Source organism: Macrobrachium nipponense, chromosome 29 (assembly GCF_015104395.2).
Source record: "Macrobrachium nipponense isolate FS-2020 chromosome 29, ASM1510439v2, whole genome shotgun sequence".
NCBI classification, from domain to species: domain Eukaryota; kingdom Metazoa; phylum Arthropoda; class Malacostraca; order Decapoda; family Palaemonidae; genus Macrobrachium; species Macrobrachium nipponense.
In genome coordinates this window covers 34,798,421-34,817,038 of record NC_061092.1, presented here as the reverse complement: position 1 = coordinate 34,817,038, position 18,618 = coordinate 34,798,421, and the positions used below count along the sequence as shown (strand labels likewise).

The following is an 18,618-nucleotide window of genomic DNA, read 5'->3' as shown; positions in this document are numbered from 1 at the left end:
GACTTCTTCAACTTTTGGCAAGTGAGGAAGAGAGGGGGGGGGGGAGAGGGGGGGGGAGAGAAGGAGGGGAAGGGAGATTGTCGTCTTCTCTTTTGACTGCCGACAGTCAATGGCCTTTTCTTGCCTGGGGTAAAAGACGTTAAAAGTTAAGGAAATAATTTTTTTTAGTTATAATTATTGTTATTAGAATGTTTGACTGGGAAAAACACAACCGTGAACTCTACATTAAATGAGGAACATCACAGATATCATCCTGAACTCGACGTGAAATGAGAACCATGACAAAAGCCAATCTTGAGCCCCACAGAAAGGCAACAAACCTCAACACACTGACATGGGAAGCTGAGTCAATGCAGATTATTATTATGAAAAGCAAGGTGTCTTTCTTTTTAAACCCTCCACTTCTCTCTCGTCCTAATTTTATCGTGCTGACTCCACTCAAACCCAGATTCCAAACGGTCAGTCCAACATGAACCGACACTCGATCTTTGTTGCTTTATCAAAATTAAGGGAAGCAGTAGAACTGTATTACACTTGTGATGTACGTAAGTTTTCAATTTCTTAGAAACACACACATATTAATTACCTGAATAAAATATTGTGAGCGTAAAAAGTGATTCACTTTGAAGAGTATTTTGTAAAAAGTAGTCCCTCATGTCATATAACCTCAACACATGTACACCTGAACAGCAGGTGTTATATATCCGAATTTTGATATACTTGTAATTTATTTCATTTAAATTGTATAAAGTTGCGCACTGACATTCATGATTTATTTGGTTAACGTAAGTCTAGATGTGGTTCAGACGAAGGATGATTTCAACATAAGGCAAAAGTTTAAGACCCTTAATGAATATTACGGGACATTTCTTAGCTTGTCTTGTTGAACGACAATATAACAGATTAACGATTGCACCTTTATACGCTTTTCTTGAATGGGACAGGGAGGGGGGGGGGGGGGGGGGGGGGGGGGGGGGGGGGGGGGGGGGGGGGGGGGGGGGGGGGGGGGGGGGGGGGGGGGGGGGGGGGGGGGGGGGGGGGGGGGGGGGGGGGGGGGGGGGGGGGGGGGGGGGGGGGGGGGGGGGGGGGGGGGGGGGGGGGGGTGGGGGGGGGGGGGGGGGGGGGGGGGGGGGGGGGGGGGGGGGGGGGGGGGGGGGGGGGGGGGGGGGGGGGGGGGGGGGGGGGGGGGAGGGGGGGGGGGGGGGTGGGGGGGGGGGGGGGGGGGGGGGGGGGGGGGGGGGGGGGGGGGGGGGGGGGAAGAGTCAAAGGGTCAAAGGGGCAGGAGTTTCCGACGTGAATGATGAAGGCTTTGCTTCTCAGGAGAATATATTAAGTAGTCAAATATGACAGGCTAATGATAAGGAGCTGTTACTCAGACAAAATATATCAATTGTCAGTTTATATTTACAGCAATTAAAAGAGTATATTACAGCAATTAAAAGAGCCAATTTTGGCAGTTTTTCTGTTTTGTTGATTTGTTGTTCGTTTGTATGGTGTTTTTTCGTTGCACGGAACCAGTGGTTATTCAGCATTGGGTGTTTTGTTGAATCTCTCTCTCTCTCTCTCTCTCTCTCTCTCTCTCTCTCTCTCTCGTTTTTCTTCCTGGAAGCGGTTGGCTGGACATAAGTTTCCCCCTGTTCTTGCTTAGAAAGACATCGAGTGAGTTGGCACACACACAACAACGTCAAACCATATGGCGTAGCTGATGGCAGAAAAATACCAGCGTCGGTTTGTTTTTAGCCAAATGTTTGCAGACGAACACTGCGTTGTTTAGAATCACCGTTTTATAAGGCTTGTAGACGTTAACTTGTTGAGAAACCCTGATTTCTTCATACTGTAGCAGCTCTAGGTAGCAAAATGTAAGGCTTCATTTTGGTAGACAGTGTAAGTCCACAGCTGTTTTGTCTTGATTTATATACATATACATATGTATAACTTACTCACGAAGATATGGAACGTGATGGATATGTAAAGGTAAATGCCACGAAGGAAAAGTGAAACAATTTTGTTTAACTTTTCCTTCATGGCATTTGCCTTTATTTACACACACACACACACACACACACACACACACACACACACACATATATATATATATATATACACATACATATACATATATTTCTATACACACACACACACTTTATGTCAAGAGACATTAAATTATGTACTCTACCTTTTGGTTCATTGATTGTGGCAGGTTGTAATCAAGGTGAAGTTTGTGGGGTTGGCGATTTCATAAAGAAATAAAACATGCCACAAGATTTGAGACTAATATTATCTATCTAGATCTATATATATATATATATATATATATTATATATATAAATATATATATATATATATATAATATACTATTATTGAGATATAATGAATGAGGTGTTGCTCCGCCAGAATAAGTATCAGCTTCCTACATATTAGCATTCGCTGTCTAACACTGATTTAAAATGAGGAATAATATCCTTTTCTTTATGTGTGTGAGAGAGAGAGAGAGAGAGAGAGAGAGAGAGAGAGAGAGAGAGAGAGAGAGAGATCGATTAATTGAGGGATGAGAGATTCAGGTGAATATTTGAAAAAGAAAGAAAAAAAACAAGAATATACATTTATGATTTAGGTGAACCAAATGCAGTATTTGGTAAAATATACCAACTGACCTATCAATTATTCCTCGTGGATATTTCCTCCTCCGTTATCGGAGGTTTCTTTACTGTAATTTCGTGAAAAGTTCCGAGTGGCCTTGAAGTCGACGTACTGTGTTCTTGATACATTTAGGAGGGAGACTATCAATTTCACGCCACATAAGTGCCTCATATGTGGCTTGAGGGTCTATGAGTGGTTTTATGAAGTATAGTGGACGAGCTTTATATGCATCATTCTTTATGTAGTATCCTCTGTGGAGACGTTGGTGGTATGAATGCAAGGCGGGTGGGCCTCTCGTACACAACATTAGTACCACATAGTATGCAGTCGTGACGTATGATACCGAGTCCTTTGTAAATGGCTTACGAACATCATTTTTTTTAAAGACTCTCTTAATGAGAATCAATATGTCCATTTCATGTAATATTTAGCTCAATGACAATACTTTCCTTCCTGGAGGAAGATTTTGCCGGATGCTTTGCCTCTGAAGAAGTGAAAAAATTAGGAATCAATGAAAGGCGTTGCGTTCCTTTCCCGCGAAATATTTTAGGTGCTGCCCCTTCGAGTCCCACATCTTGAGATTGTAGGAATAGGAATATATAAAGATTTTCAATGTTGAAAAGGAAATTGATAGTCGAAAGGTTGTACAGTTGTATTAGGATGAAAACCTCGTAGTTGCACTTTGAAACAGTTGTTAGGGAGAGAGGGTAGAAAGTAAGACAGAAGAATATGAACAGAGGTACAGTAAAAGGAATGAAAGGGGTTGCAGAGATGATATACGAGGGTATTTAATCTATTTTCTGCAAGCAAGGGTGGTGTATTAGCATATTTAATCTGTTGTATATCAGCAAGGGTGATATTAAAATATTCAATTTTCTAAAGGGTCCACAATAACAACAAGTTGTAAAAAAGTCCGTGTATAATTTTGAAGACTTTACAGATAGCTTTCGAACCCTTCCCTGGTTCATCTTCAGTCCAAATGAGAATTTGGACTGAAGATGAACCCAGGAAGGGTGGCGAAAGCTATCTGTAAGTCTTCAAAATTATACACGGACTTTTTACACTTTGTATTATTGTGGACCCTTTAGAACTATATATACTCTCGTGATAGAGAGTTTTTCCCTACAAAATATTCAATCTATTGACTCTACACAGAGATGATATATTAGGATATTAAATCTCCTGTACTGTCGTTTCAACCTCCCTCTCTGAATCAATAAAGCCGGATTCGTGCAGTTGGCACAAGCAGGCTCTTTATTAGCGAAAGACTGAGTCCCACTGGTCAGGAAAAGAAATGAGGTCTGGCACTAGATTATGTGACACATTCCATGTTTGCGCCGTCTGGCACTACTAGGCACAAATGGTCTTGACCTTGTGAAGCGAGTCTAGTGGTGAGTTCGTTGTTGTTGTTGTTGCTGTTGCTGTTGTTGTTGGTCTTGACATACTTTCGTGTTGAAAGGCTCGATGATGTTTTGGGATAATAACCATTTCTCATGGGGCTCTCGGCAGGCGCAGGTGCAGTCGCGAGTGTGTCTAACCGCCCACCTAGCCTCGAAGATTAAGGACATGAATCTTCTTCGCAAGGACGAATGAGTGAGCTTTTAAAAAAAAAATGGTTCGTGTCCTTGCCCGTTTCCGTCTTCGTGGCACTTTATTTATTTCTGACTCGTATATCTTCGTCTTCGCAAAGAGAAGAATAGAATATAGAACTGAAGTCAAAGGCCAACCGCTGAGACTTATCATGTCATTCAGGCAGAAGGAAAAGTGATAGTGAGAAGGTTTGAAAGGTGTAACAGGAGGAAATCCCTTGTAGTTGCATTAGATAGTAGTTTCTAGAGAGCGTGGAAAGTCGGATGGAAGGAAAAGCATATGAACGGAGGTACGGCAAAGAAATGAGAGAGGTTGCAACTAGCCTCAGTGGCGTGGTTGGTATGGTGTTAGCGTCCCACCTCGGTGGTCGCGAGGTCGATTTTCGGCCATTCCATTGAGGAGTGAGAGATGTGTGTTTCTGGTGATAGAGGTTCACTCTCGACGTGGTTCGGAAGTCACGTAAAGCCGTTGGTCCCGTTGCTGAATAACCACTGGTTCCATGCAACTTAAAAACACCATACAAACAAACAACAAAAACCGAAGGGACGCTGCAAAGCACCTTAAGTCATGCCTACAGTGCACCATGTCGTCTTCGTAAATGTCTGGGTTTTTATTCTACCTCTTCTCACCTGCTCCGTCTCCAAGTTCGTCTTTCTCGGCTCCGCACGAACTCGAGGCGAGGAGGAGGGTGAAGGAAGGTTTGTTTTGTTTGTATGGTGCTTTTACGTTGCATGGAACCAGTGGTTATTCAGCAACGGGACCAACGGCTTTACGTGACTTCCGAACCACGTCGAGAGTGGAATGGCCGAGAATGGAACCCACGACCACCGAGGTCCCGTCGGGACAAAAATAAATAAACTAGGCCAAGGCTCAGGGGTCTGTCTTTAAAACTTGGCCCTTGCCAGCCGCCCACGCCCCAGCAGCCCTGTCCCTGTCCCACCCACCCACCCGTATGAAGCTAGTAATATATACACCTGAAAGCAAACACACAAACACCCACATGTGTTCATGTGCGCGCGTATACACGTTTACGTTTTTTACGTGTGTTTCGTATTCCTTCCCTGAACGTGACCTAAGAGGATTTTAAAGTCATGACCTCGTCTCAGCTATTATTAATACCAGTGAGCATCGATATATATTTACTAGGATATATTTATGTCTTATGAACAATTGGTTTCACCGCCGGAGGGAGATACCAATGATTGATCATTAAATTAAGGCTGTCCAGCCAAGCACTCAGGCACATTCGGCCGTTCACCTAAAGACATCGAAAAGACGGAGCCGAGTGGCTGGACAGCAAGATTAAAAGTGATATATAAAATAAATGCGATGAAGCACAAGGATCTGAAGGTGGAACCGAGAGATAATCCACAGTTTACAGTAAGAAGTAGTAGCTAAGAAGGTCGGAAGGGTATTAAGATTAAATGCAGGAAGCGGGAATGGAGAAAAAAAAAAAAACTTAAAAATAGGTAGCTAGGGCTCGAGGTAACGCAGTAAACGCCCTTCAAAAATGCCAACAGTAGGCCACGTGAGATGCATTGACGGCATAACCCGCCCCCAACCCCCACACCCAGTCCCCATGCGGCGCCTGGCAGGGTGGAACTACACGTTTTTATTTATGTTATGCAAATCTCTCTCTCTCTCTCTCTCTCTCTCTCTCTCTCTCTCTCTCTCTCTCTCTCTCTCTCTCTCATATACCACAGCAGCCGATTCACAGCCGATGGAGAATAATTTCTTAATCCCAGTAATGATAATGAGGTCGGTGACCATCTACTAATTACGTAATTCTAAAGGCCCCCATACACTGAACGATCGTCAGAACGATTGTCGTTATCGACAAACAAACAAACTATTCAGACAGTATGAATGATCTCCGCACCGATTTCAGTCTGAACAAAGATTTTGTCTCTGGAAGACATGACATCCTCTCTAGAATAGACGTGCGCGATAGCGTTATATCGGCAGACAAACCCATACATTGAACGACCTGTGTATGACAGACATAAGTCGCAAGCCAGCAACCTGGTCGTGACAGATTCCCGGTGAGATCATTCAATGAACAAGGAAGCTCCCCCGCCCCTTGTTTTGCATTTCGGGGACAAGTCCATACCAACAATGTTTTGGTTGGCGAATGCTACAGACAATAGTTCAAACAATCGTTCCTTACAACGTTCAGGGTGTTTTGGGGCCCTTAAGAAGTTTATTCCACGTGGAAACGTGCTCGTGGGAGAGAGCTGTAACTGGAATTGGAATATAGAATTTAGGCCAAATGCCAAGCGCAGGACCTATGAGGTCATTCGGGCAGAAACGGAAATGGTCAGTAAAAAGGTTTGAAACGTGGCCACCGAGAGCTCTTCTGTGGAAAGTATAAATTGGAAGAAAGGGAATATGAACGGAGGTACGTAAAATGAATGAAAGATGTTGCAGCCAGGGACCGGAGGGACGTTGCAATCTACCATGAAGTAATGCCTACAGTGCACTGCATGAGGTGCACTATTGTCACGACCCCCCTTACGGTGGCCAGTAGTAGAGAAATAAAAAAGAAGGCAAGAAAATATGACATTTCTTAAAAGCAGATTTTGTAAGTCATTTGGTCTTACTGCTTATGAGCTTCGTAGGCAAGTTCAGAGCATTTAGACCCTTTCCATAGGAATGTAAGCACTTTATAATTAATAACTTGTTAGGTAATCACAATACCCAACCTTAAAATTTCGAGTCTTTCAATGTTGTTTTTTTCCGGCAGGTCATCGACCTTGGATCGTCGTGCTATGAAAACCAAAGAGTGTACACGTACATCCAGAGCCGCTTCTACCGTGCACCGGAGGTCATCCTAGGAGCAAAGTACGGCATGGCGATCGACATGTGGTCCTTAGGATGTATCCTGGCGGAACTACTCACCGGATATCCTTTGTTACCAGGAGAGGTGAGTGATAGTGTGTTTTTATTTTTATTTTTAATTTTTTTTTTCTTTTATAACGAAGAGAGACCAGTTTTGTGCAAAAACACACAACAAAGTTCAGCACGTGTTCGACATTATAGATGTCTGATGGAATAAGGATAAATGCTTGTCAACAAGCATTTTTAGACTTATTAACATCATATCTTACTTTGATAATGACGTTACCTAGTTTTAAACATATGTTTTTGTGAAATTTGTTATGTTTATAGAGTTTTTCATTCCAAGACGTTAATGACGCACGTAGGTGTAAATAAAGTTACTGTTACGGAATATATCTAGGAAAAATATTAAGATTTACGTTATCCCGTTTTCTTATGAGGAGTTAGGAATCACTGAGAGTTGCCTTTGCCTTTTATTGACAATTCGGAGAATAGGATAGATGACGCGTTCCTTTTAGGCATGTGAGCCATTGATTGCAGAATTGAAAGTAACGCAGCCTTTTCAACTTTGCAGGACGAGGCAGACCAACTGGCGTGTATCATTGAGCTTCTGGGCATGCCCCCGACGAAGCTCCTGGAGCAGAGCAAGAGGGCCAAGAACTTCATCACCAGTAAGGGTTACCCGAGGTACTGCGTCACCAGAACCCTTCCCGACGGAGCCACGATCCTCCACGGCGGGCATTCTCGCAGAGGAAAGCCCCGCGGGCCTCCGGGATCCAAAACCCTACAGGTCGCTCTCAAGGGCTGCAGCGATCCCCTGTTCCTGGACTTCATCCAGCGCTGCCTGGACTGGGACCCGGCGACGCGGATGACGCCCAACCAGGCTCTCAGGCACGGGTGGCTGAGGAGACGTCTTCCGAAGCCGCCCTCGGAGAAGAGCGACTCCCCAGCGTCCACTCTGCGGACACCTTCATCGTCGTCGTCATCCCGCACACCTTCGTCAGCCACCAAGCTCAACACCATCGCCACCTCCGCCACCAAACTGCGTGCCACCATCACTGACGACGGAGGGGCCTCCACTCTCCACCCGCGACATCACACCAAACTGCCCCAGATCACCAATCCAGTGACCTGAGCATCGCCTCAGCCGCCCATAAATGCCATCATCATTACTTCTACTACATTTAGTACTATGATTACTACGACTTCCTACTACTGCTCCTACTACTGTTATTACTACAGCCACCACCAATACCACTCATGAACTCCTCCTCCTCCGGCTCCTCCTCCTTGTCTCTCCTTCAGAGCCAGTGGTGCGGCCGCCAGAGCCCTCGGCTGCCTGATTCCCGCATGCAGCGAGGGACTTCTTCTTAGCCGCTCACATATCACCAGACCAAAGTGCAATTGTCGCAGTATTGGGCGCATGCACAGTGATGGTGGCAGGTGGGCGGGGTAGTGTGTGAGGCGGGACACTCGCCCAAGCCACGTATCCTCTCAGGCGCCCATGTCTGCCGCCACGCCCACTAGTCGTCTTAGCACAGTCTAGGGTCACGTCTATGGACTTGGACTGATGCTCCTGAGGTGTCCCTCCCTCTTGCCTGCCAAATCTTGTTCGTTTTTTTATGACAATTCTTTCCTTAGTTGTTAAGTGAAAACCTGCTGGTCACGTTAGGAGGATTCTTGACCAAGCACGAATTTAGCAGCGGAAAGCAGAAAAAAAAAAAGAAAGCAAGTGGTTTGAAAAGCGCGAGTAAGTGAGAGGGGAGGGAGGGAGGGAGGGAGGGAACCCCAGAGATTACTTGGTTGATATTACAACTTTTCTATGATCTCGCCTTGTTCACAAAAACAGGGGCGGTGGTGTGGCTGGTGTTGGGCTGGCTGGTGCTGGACACTATTTGAAAGCCGCCCACATCACATCTAAGCCCTCGTGTGTGTGTCTCTCTCTGTCTGTCCATCTCTCAGTCGCTGTTATGAACAGAAGGCCGCCCACCGCCCACGGCCACACACACAAACATACACACACCCACAGTCACTTTCTTGTTTGCTGATGCAATCAAAAAAACTCTGGTGTGAATGACTGAAGAAAAGAAATTTATATACTCATTTTATACTTAGCACAATGTTATGAAATATATATATATAAATAAATATGTAATAAAGTCAAATTCAACGAAAAAAGATGCGTTCACTCAAATTCTCCCGCGTTGGAAGGACAAGCAAGCAAGCAAAAAGTGTTTCATACAGAAGACAATTGAAGTTGTTTCGAATGAAGTGAAGTAGTAGTACTTGATATTATGTAACCGATCTATATGGCAAGCTCTCTTCTCACTTGGAATTGGGGAAGTAGATAATGCAAAAAACATTTTTTATACTATTGTGGCAGTTACTTTCAAAAGTTAGGGCACATGATAATGCAATGGTAATGCACACTTCTTTTTTTTTTGTTACATAAAACACTAAAGCTCGTATCCACCAAGATGCACATCCCTGGCTTGTACATTATACTGTGCTGTAGCTTACATGCGCTCTTGTTCTCCCAAAGATAAATTCAGCAGCCCGCAAACCAATATGCCAAAAAGGAGGACCTGGGGCCAATTTTCTGGCGACGTGCCCTGTGACAGGGTTATTGTGGCTCTCTGGCTAAGTGCCCAAAGAGTTGTGGCTGAACACTCTCTCTCTCTCTCTCTCTCTCTCTCTCTCTCTCTCTCTCTCTCTCTCTCTCTCTCTCTCTCAAAACGTATATTTTCATACAATCTGTACATAGCAATTGTTACTTTATGGCATTTTTAATTTATGTAACGTTGATAGATGAAAACCCCTACACAAACTCACACGTGAATGAATCTCATCACAAGGAAACGAATAAACACAGATCAGGATCCATTCTCCATTATCACTCGTGGAACCATTACCATTGCTGCGTCACGCGTGCCCTTACTTACTTTCCATGCATTCATGTAGAAAGAAGAGGTGTGGAAAATGGAAAATGAAAATATATATATATAGAAAATTGGATGTCTGAGTGGCAGAGCTGACGTTGGAGTCCCAAGTTCCTACCCAGGGAAAGACTTGAGTTTGTAATATTGATTTGGATGTCATTTTCTCCTGTTCTTTTTTTTTTTTTAATTCGAGTTACCCTTAGATTACTATTGTATAATATAAGCTTTTTTTTCATCTCTCTCTGTCTCTCTCTCTCTCTCTCTCTCTCTTGGTTTTCGGAGTTCCCTTAAAGTCACGTTTCTCCATATTGGACGAAACAATTGTTATAATGAGGGAATTCGATGGCAGATGAAATGTATGTACACTTACAATGAAGACTTTGTTTCTTTGGCATTTAAGTAACTGAGGGTGATTTTATTTGTACGTGGATGTACTCTGGAGAGGAGGCTTCACACTGCCTTTTTTTGCTCATATGATAGTGTATGATAAATAATTTTACAGACTCATTCAACAATGTGATAACTCGCACTTGCAGCCCGGGAACGGCTGCGAAGGTGAAGGCTATCATAAGCAAGGTGTTCTCTTTTTTATTAATTTTGTGTTTTATGATAGTATTTATTTATGATTTTTCTTTTCTTTTACTCTGACAATCGTGGCTGTCTTCACGCCTGCCAAAGTTTTAAAACTGCATCTTACGGGTTAATCAGTCATTAAACGTCAGACATACTATTGTTACTACTACTACTACTACTACTACTACTACTACTACTGCTACTACGTTGTTTGTGTGCAAGTGTGAGGACTGTGGAAATCAAGGTGTGTCAAGAAGAAGAAGAGTAACATAACAAAGAAGTGGTAATGTAAGAGGCTGTTCTGTAACGGAATTTTATTTATACAAACATGTTGCTAATGAGCCGCAGCCTAGAATCAGTCCTGGTGTGTTTTGATGATAAATAAAACGAAGAAGGGCAGACAGTGCAGTTGATATGTTGTCCTCAGAGTGTGGAATTCATGAAATGAAAAGTTAAGTTGTTCAGTAGTCAGTCTATGAGGAAGAAGCACACACACACACACACTTTAATGTATACAGATATGTAGATACGTGTGTATGTAAAATCCTCAGGAGATAGAAGTGTTACTGTGTGTAAAAATTTTTGTAGTAACCTGTTTTTTTCTTTTTTATCCACATGTAAAGTGCAATATTTTTTAGGTAACATTATACAGCAAAGGTGGACGGTTACTGTGAAAGAATCATTAGGATCTCATAGAAATAATGATAAATATAACCATACATCACAAACCTGCTCAACTGTGCAGTCAAAGATCCACTTTTCTTTTTCACTTTAACTGGGTATGATGCATGATTTGAGGTGAATGACATTTTGCTCCAAGAATATATATTGATAAACTGTCGTGAAGACACAAGAGTTGACAATTGTTTGTCTCACACACTCACACAAACAAATACATGTGAGAAACTAAACAAAAATTTGTAGGGAAAGAAAGTTTGGACATAGGTTGGATGTTTCTAGAGTAGTCAAGAGATCAGTGTTGCCATCTCAGTATGCCAGTGTTTGCCATCTCTAGTGTGTGCATACGGTTGGGATGAGGAGTGTTCGTTCCAAATGTGAATATTAGGACTCAAAAAATAGAAGAAAAAAAAAATGATTTCTCAATGATCAGAGGCAGACACATTTACAGAAACCATGACACTTACGTACAAACAGTCTCTTTATTCCTATTAGGTAGATTGTATCCCTATGACTCTATTCTGTACAAAGACTAGTGACGTTGATTTATTAGTGGAAACTGACATATCTGTCGCTAAGTGGCTCAAGAGTGACATTCACAGGGGAAGAGTTAGGAAAGAGGATGGAACATTTCGTGTCCGATATCTTTTGCGCCAGGAAAACACAACAGGTGAACCAGAAAAGAAGGGTGAGGGAGTAGGGGAGGGGCTCCTCATTGAGGGAGTAGGGGAGAGCTTCTCAATCTTCCCTTTTTTTGTAATATACATCACAGATTAGCAGTGGAAACCACAGCCTATTATATCACGATTCAAGGTAGTTTTTAATCGCACAAAATAATTTTCAAACCTTTCTTTTTTTATTTCATATTAGTGTGATCAAATTTGCCTTTAAAAACAATAGCATATCTCATGAATGGCTGGTGGAGTATTGATAATACAAGCGAACCACATCTGTTAAATGAATTTTGGCTAAAACTCGGGACAATCAGACACTATTTCTCTCACTTTATTATAACTTTCGCGGGCATATGTTGGTATTTCCATCTGCATTTCAGCGCGAGGCATTTGCACTGATCAACAAACACTGTACTGACGATGACTGTCACCATTTCAGTATTAGAAACTAACGAACTCACTCAACCGATGACTGACTGACCCATAAGACCAGTGTGCAAACTCAAGGCATCAATTAATCATGATCACGATTTAAGTCTTTGATTTTTGTAACGGGGGAAATTGAGCAAAACTATTACGAGATACGGCAATGTATGTCGATCTTAATTTACTTTACTGGGCAAACGGTAATACACGGTATTTAAAAAAAGAAGTTAGAGTAATTTTATAATTTTATTGAGTGATTTTCAGTTTCGTTTTAGGGTATTTCGCAAGATAGACACTTTTCGTTGTGTACTTTATCTTGACAATCTGTTCAGAGGAGATATATATGGAAAAATGTGTTATGTTGAAAGATCTTCACCAGAGAGAATTTTTATTTGAAAGTTAATTGATTGGCTGCAATTTTTCCTCTTCTTTGGTCCTGTGGAACAGCCAAGTGGTACGATTTTAAGTTAATTAACAGAATTTAACTCTGGAAATCAGAACGTGAAGCCGTTATACTTTATTCTCCTCAAAATAAGTGGATTTATTTATTCTGTGCTACAAAGGAAATAATTCTTTCTCACAATTTTGCACGTACAGGTATCACAAGTGATTCCTAGGAAGCATGAAAAAATTGGACGAATAATTTGTATTTTGGTGGGGTTTTCAAAACAATATAGCATGTAAATTAAAACGTTGTACAGGTATCACAAGTTCGTTTCTATTAACGTATGCTTGTAGTGGCTTTTTTTCCTCTCTCATGCGTCTACCTGTAATGAAACGCCAAGGAACAATCTGAGAGAGAAAAAAAGACGTTTCCGTTGTCAAATGGCTACGTTTTGTTGAAGTAATAAGGCATTATCAGTCGCGTTTGCAGCTCAGTCAAGCCGCCCGATAAAACGAACTTGACCAGACGGACTATTATAACGCATGACTTGAACACCTGAACAAAGTTTCTTTACGTCTACGAAAGATTCGAGAACTGCTGCAGCAGCAGTGGTGGTAATGAATGACTTGGCCACGCTCTTGACCGATCCTCGTCCCGACCGATGTATGTGTGCACGTTTTTTTAGGGCTTTCGGCAGTGTACATAAAACAAAACAAACAAAAAAAATCTTGTCACAAATGTACATAGGAGGCCAAAGTGCTGCTGCCCTCTGTGTTGTGTTTCCAGCCCCTCTGTACAGTTCATTCATCTGTGGCTCTGAGTCCTGGCTTCACTCAGTCCTTTACTCTTTTCCTCTCTCGAGTTCAATTCTCCAGGAGAAATCCTAAGACCACTTTTGTTCATCAGGTGTCAGTTTAAATCTCAATTCAGTTTTCTCTCTCAATCTTTGTACCTGTCAGGATAGAGTCCTCCTATTTTCAATATTACCAGATATGATCTTTTATTTGTCTCGTCCGTAACTCCTCCAACGAGCTAGCTAGCTCTCTCTCCCTGATGAATGCAACTCCAAACTGCTTCTTGTGTATTATCCCCCCCTTCCCCCCAGCACTCAGGTGATGAGCAGTTGTTCATGTGCATGTGTGATGCATTTGTGCACTTAAGAGAGCCCAGGAGCTCCGCACATCGTGACACATGGTACTCATCATCAAAATACCATCCCCATCCTCATCATTATTGTCATCAGTACCATCATCATCATCTTTGATCTTTTCATATCTTCTGTACTTTGTAACTTTGGTGAAGACGGTAGTGAAAAAAAAGAAAGAATATCTCGTAGCTTATATGCAGTGGTTTTAAAAAAAATTGTTTTTCCTGCTAGTTTTAATTTTGATTTCTTCATCTGGAAAGCTGCTTCGAGGGAGGATACAACCCAGGAGCTGCTGCTGTCTTCATCAGCCATACAGGGTGATACAAAATTTTCCTCATTCTTAGAATTGGAAGGGGGAAAGCCGGAGGGAGGGAGGGAGAAATGGTGTGAAGGAGAAAGAGAGAAGAGAGAGAGAGGGAGAAAGAAAGAAAGGAAAGCCTTTTGTTGGCACTTCAGTTCTCCTCTTTCTCTCTCTTTCTCCGTGTCTCTCCCTCCCTTCAACACTTCTCCCTCTTTCTCATTGTCCTCTTGTATTTAAATACTGTACACATGCTGTAAGACATTGTAATATAGATGTCAAAATAGTTGATCAGTTTTGTGGAGAAATACTGTACATAATTTTTGTAGGAGTGTTGGAGACCCTTGTACAACGCTCACCGATCAACCCAAGATGATTCAAAATGGCAAAGTGAATGTGTGTGTTTTTTGTATGGATCAATGAAAATAGCCCAGTGACTCCTGTAGGTCCCTTTGAACCCTCTATGCTTCTCTCCCCCCCCACCCCTACCCATCCCCCCGGCCCCGAAATCCCCATCCATAATATTCACCTTTTCACCTCCCTAATCCTCCTCCCTTCTCCCTCACCCGTTCAGATGACCTCCCTGCCTTTTGATATTTTTGTCTTAACAAAAATTCACAAAAGGTTAATAGAACAGCAATGATTTCAGCAGTATATAAATATATATATATATTTAGAATAATGCAAAATATTTCTTACCGACATGTCGTTGGGAAAAACGTCTTTCTTTTTTATTAATTTTGTGATAACTGTAAACAGTACCGTGAAACTGTATGCAAGAGAGGAGAATTTGTAAAAAAAAAAAGAAAAAAAATAATCCGACCTGAAGGCTGGATAAAATACAGACTAGGTTATGTAGGAACATAATTTCTGTGTTGTTAGGCATCAATAAAAAGAAAATGATCCATATTCTTCGTATTTTATTTAATCCTTTTTAATAAAAAAAATGTGTGGTTTTTATTTTTAATGGGGGGAGGGGAGGCTTACTGACAGACTCGGAATGGAAACAAATTGTTTTCTTTGGAGTTTCGAGTGGAAAGGGTAGACTACAAAGAATCACCGATAAAGAACCAAAAAAGTGAAGTAGAACGATGAGAAACTTAAAATGAATTTTTAAAGAGAAAGGATATGAGCAAAGAAAATAGGTAGTATAACTGAGTGGCTGAGCTTCTTGTCCACTCACTGCAGAAAGCTTTGACGTTGCTGCAAAGGTCAGAGCGAAAAAGTCCTTCCAAAGTGACACTAAACCAAACCGCTGTTATCTTTGTCGATGCAAAAAAAAAAAAAAAAAAAGTGTGGGGGGGGGGGGGGGGGGGGGGGGGGGGGGGGCCGCGCCTCGTTGGCGTGATCGGTATGGTGTTTGCGTCCCACCTCGGTGGTCGCGGGTTCGATTCTCAGCCATTCCATTGAGGAGTGAGAGATGTGAATTTCTGGTGATAGAAGTTCACTCTCGACGTGGTTCAGAAGTCACGTTAAAGCCGTTGGTCCCGTTGCTGAGTAACCACTGGTTCCATGCAACGTAAAAGCACCATACAAACAAATTATATTTATATATTATATATATATATATATATATATATATATATATATATATATATATATATATATATATATATATCATCGTTTGTGATAAAGTACAGTATGTGATATCTTGCAAAATTGCAGCAATAAGCAAAGTTGCAGCAATCGAATATAAAACAGGGTTGAATATAAAATTTAGGCCGAAGGCTACAAAAGTGTAACAGGAGGAAAACCACCCAGTTGCACAATGGAACAGTTGTTAGAAGAGGGTGGAAAAGAATATGAATGATGGGTACTGCGAAAAAGTTTTGAGTAGCAATTAACTAACCACAGAAAGATTCAAGATTGGCAGATCCAGTCATTTTTTGTTTTCATATTCCTCAAGCTTCAATAACTACATCACTGATCGACCTACTCCAGAGCCAAGAGGAACAGCCTCTTTCTTCATTTCTGGCCAGAAACAAGCTACCAGTGGCAACAGGTATTTCATCAAATATACAGTGTAATTCCTTATTTCAAAAGCCCAAATATTTTGTTGTTGTTCCCATCCTAAAAATTATTCAGGCCTCAGAGAACTGCCCTGTGGAACACCAGGCATTATAGAATTAGGCTACAACCACCCTGCCTTCTACACCTCAGTTATAGATTAACCAAATCAAAAGGGAGCTGTAGAGAAGGTAGTTGAAAAAACTGTGAATGAAATCCGTAGTCAAAGTTGTCTTGCGTGGAAATGTTGAATTTTAAGTTTCACAGAAACTTATAGTAATTGTTTCCTATGTACAACGCGGAAATAAATGCCGAGATTCAAGTACTTCAGCAAGGTCTATAATATAGCAGTACTTATGCATAGTCTATGGTAACCTTAAAAAGTCATGTAAGGATGGAGAATCCCAGTAATTATCTTTTTCTGCTCACACATGCGCATACAACATCCTTCGGAACATTATGATTATTGAATTTTTTCGAGTCTGGAGTAACACTTCCCAGATGAGTTTAGGAGCAGGTATGTACCTCTACCGGTATGTGAAAAATAATCTTATTATAAATTTTGTACCAAAGCCGTTTAGGTTCTCTAGCATTGATTAAACTTAAGAGAGGGGCAGCTTCGGTGAAAAACAACTCGGGATGACAGATGCTGTAATGAGGATTATTTACAGGAAGCTGATCAGCTTCAAAGGTCCCGTGAGGTGGATGGTATTTGAATGGAATGGAATATAAAATTTAGGTCAAAGGATAATCGCTGGGACCTATGAGGTCTTTCAGTGCGAAAAGGAAAATTAAAAGATAAGTTTTGATATTGTAACATGAAAACCTAGCAGTTGTATGGTGAAACAATAATTAGGAGAGGTTGGGATGATGGAAGATGGAGAGTATGAACGGAGGTACAGTAAAAGGAATGAAAAGGGCTGCAGCTAGGGACCGAAGGGATGCTGCAAGAACCTCGAGTAATGCCTACTGTGCACCGTGCGTGATATACTGAGGGCACTACCCCACTACGAGGAGTCGTAGAAACGCCTCAGTAGCGTGGTTGGTTTGGTGTTTGCTTCTCACCTCGGTGGTCGCGAGGTCGATTTCCGGCCATTCCATTGAGGAGTGAGATGTGTATTTCAGGTGATAGAAGTTCACTCTCGACGTGGTTCGGAAGTCACGTAAAGCCGTTAGTCCCGTTGCTGAATAACCACTGGTTCCATGCAACGTAAAAGCACCATACAAACAAACAAACAAACAAACGAGGGGGCTATGCCGAGTCCTGTTTTTGCCTCTAAAAAACTATTGACACTTTCCATCTTCAGTCAATGAGAGGTATTTTAAATAATGCCATATCCAGAGGTTTATAGCAGAATCACAATTCGCAAATTTTCATCACACTTGAATGCATATAGAAACCACCTCTTTTAATAACTTAAATGCAATATTGCAAACTCTGAAAATAAAGCCATACAAAAATCCGTCCTCTGTTACAAACCAAGTCTGAAGGACATTTTCTCTCTCTCTCTCTCCTCTCTCTCTCTCTCTCTCTCTCTCTCTCTCTCTCTCTCTCCTTCATAAAGCAGAAATTCAATTCCTCTTGCCAGAAGCCATTGTTATCAGGTTTGCGTGAAACGAAAATAAGCTGAAGGAAAATAAGGAGGTGACAGGGAAAATTAATGTGAATTTTGTATTTAGCGGCTGCATAAATCACTTTCCTTTTAAAACATGGGCCATATTTTATATTTTGGTCTCAGATCATGTCGGTGGCTTAGAGAAAACTCAAGGTGAACAATGTTAAAGCAATAAATATTCCCTTCATTGTTTTACTGTTCCTTAGACAATTTCCGCAAAATTATTATTATTATTATTATTATTATTATTATTATTATTATTATTATTATTAATCATACGTACAGCATTTAGAAAGGAACACGAGCACAGTTTATAAAATTGCAAGGCAAGATTCCTCAAGTTAGGGTAGAATGCTTGTACGTGGTGACAAAAGGAAGATAAATCGACGAACAGATACAAAATTAGCATTCACCAACAAGGATATGTGTATAGAAAAACTAAGGCAATAAATGACCAAGATTTAGAGCAAAGCCACTAAGGTCACACGAGAGATGTCTGCTTGCGATTCATGTGTCTCTCCCACTTACTGCAATTTATCATGCAAAATTTGCATGTAAATATACGTATTAATTATATATATATATATATATATATATTATATATATATATATATATATATTATACATATATATATATATGCATAGATTCTTCGAACAAATACAAACATTGTTGGTCCACTATACTGGGAGTGGAATATAAAATTTAGGCCAAAGGCCAAGCGCTGGGACCTATTAAGTCATTCAGCGCCGAAACGGAAATTGACAGTAAGAAGGTTTGAAAGGTGTAACAGGAGGAAAACCCTGCAG

General features: G+C 41.5%; 1 protein-coding gene across 1 annotated transcript in view; it reads left to right on the top strand.

The window, feature by feature from the left end:
• The window catches only part of LOC135206234 (dual specificity tyrosine-phosphorylation-regulated kinase 2-like), a 307,323-nt gene extending 292,226 nt beyond the window's left edge, over window positions 1-15,097 (top strand). The window contains exons 2-3 of the mRNA XM_064237600.1: window positions 6,974-7,153; window positions 7,643-15,097. Of these exons, the coding sequence (XP_064093670.1) occupies window positions 6,974-7,153; window positions 7,643-8,203 (741 nt within the window). The 3' untranslated portion in view covers window positions 8,204-15,097. The remainder of the gene's footprint in view (window positions 1-6,973; window positions 7,154-7,642) is intronic.
• Window positions 15,098-18,618: the final 3,521 nt, after the last annotated feature.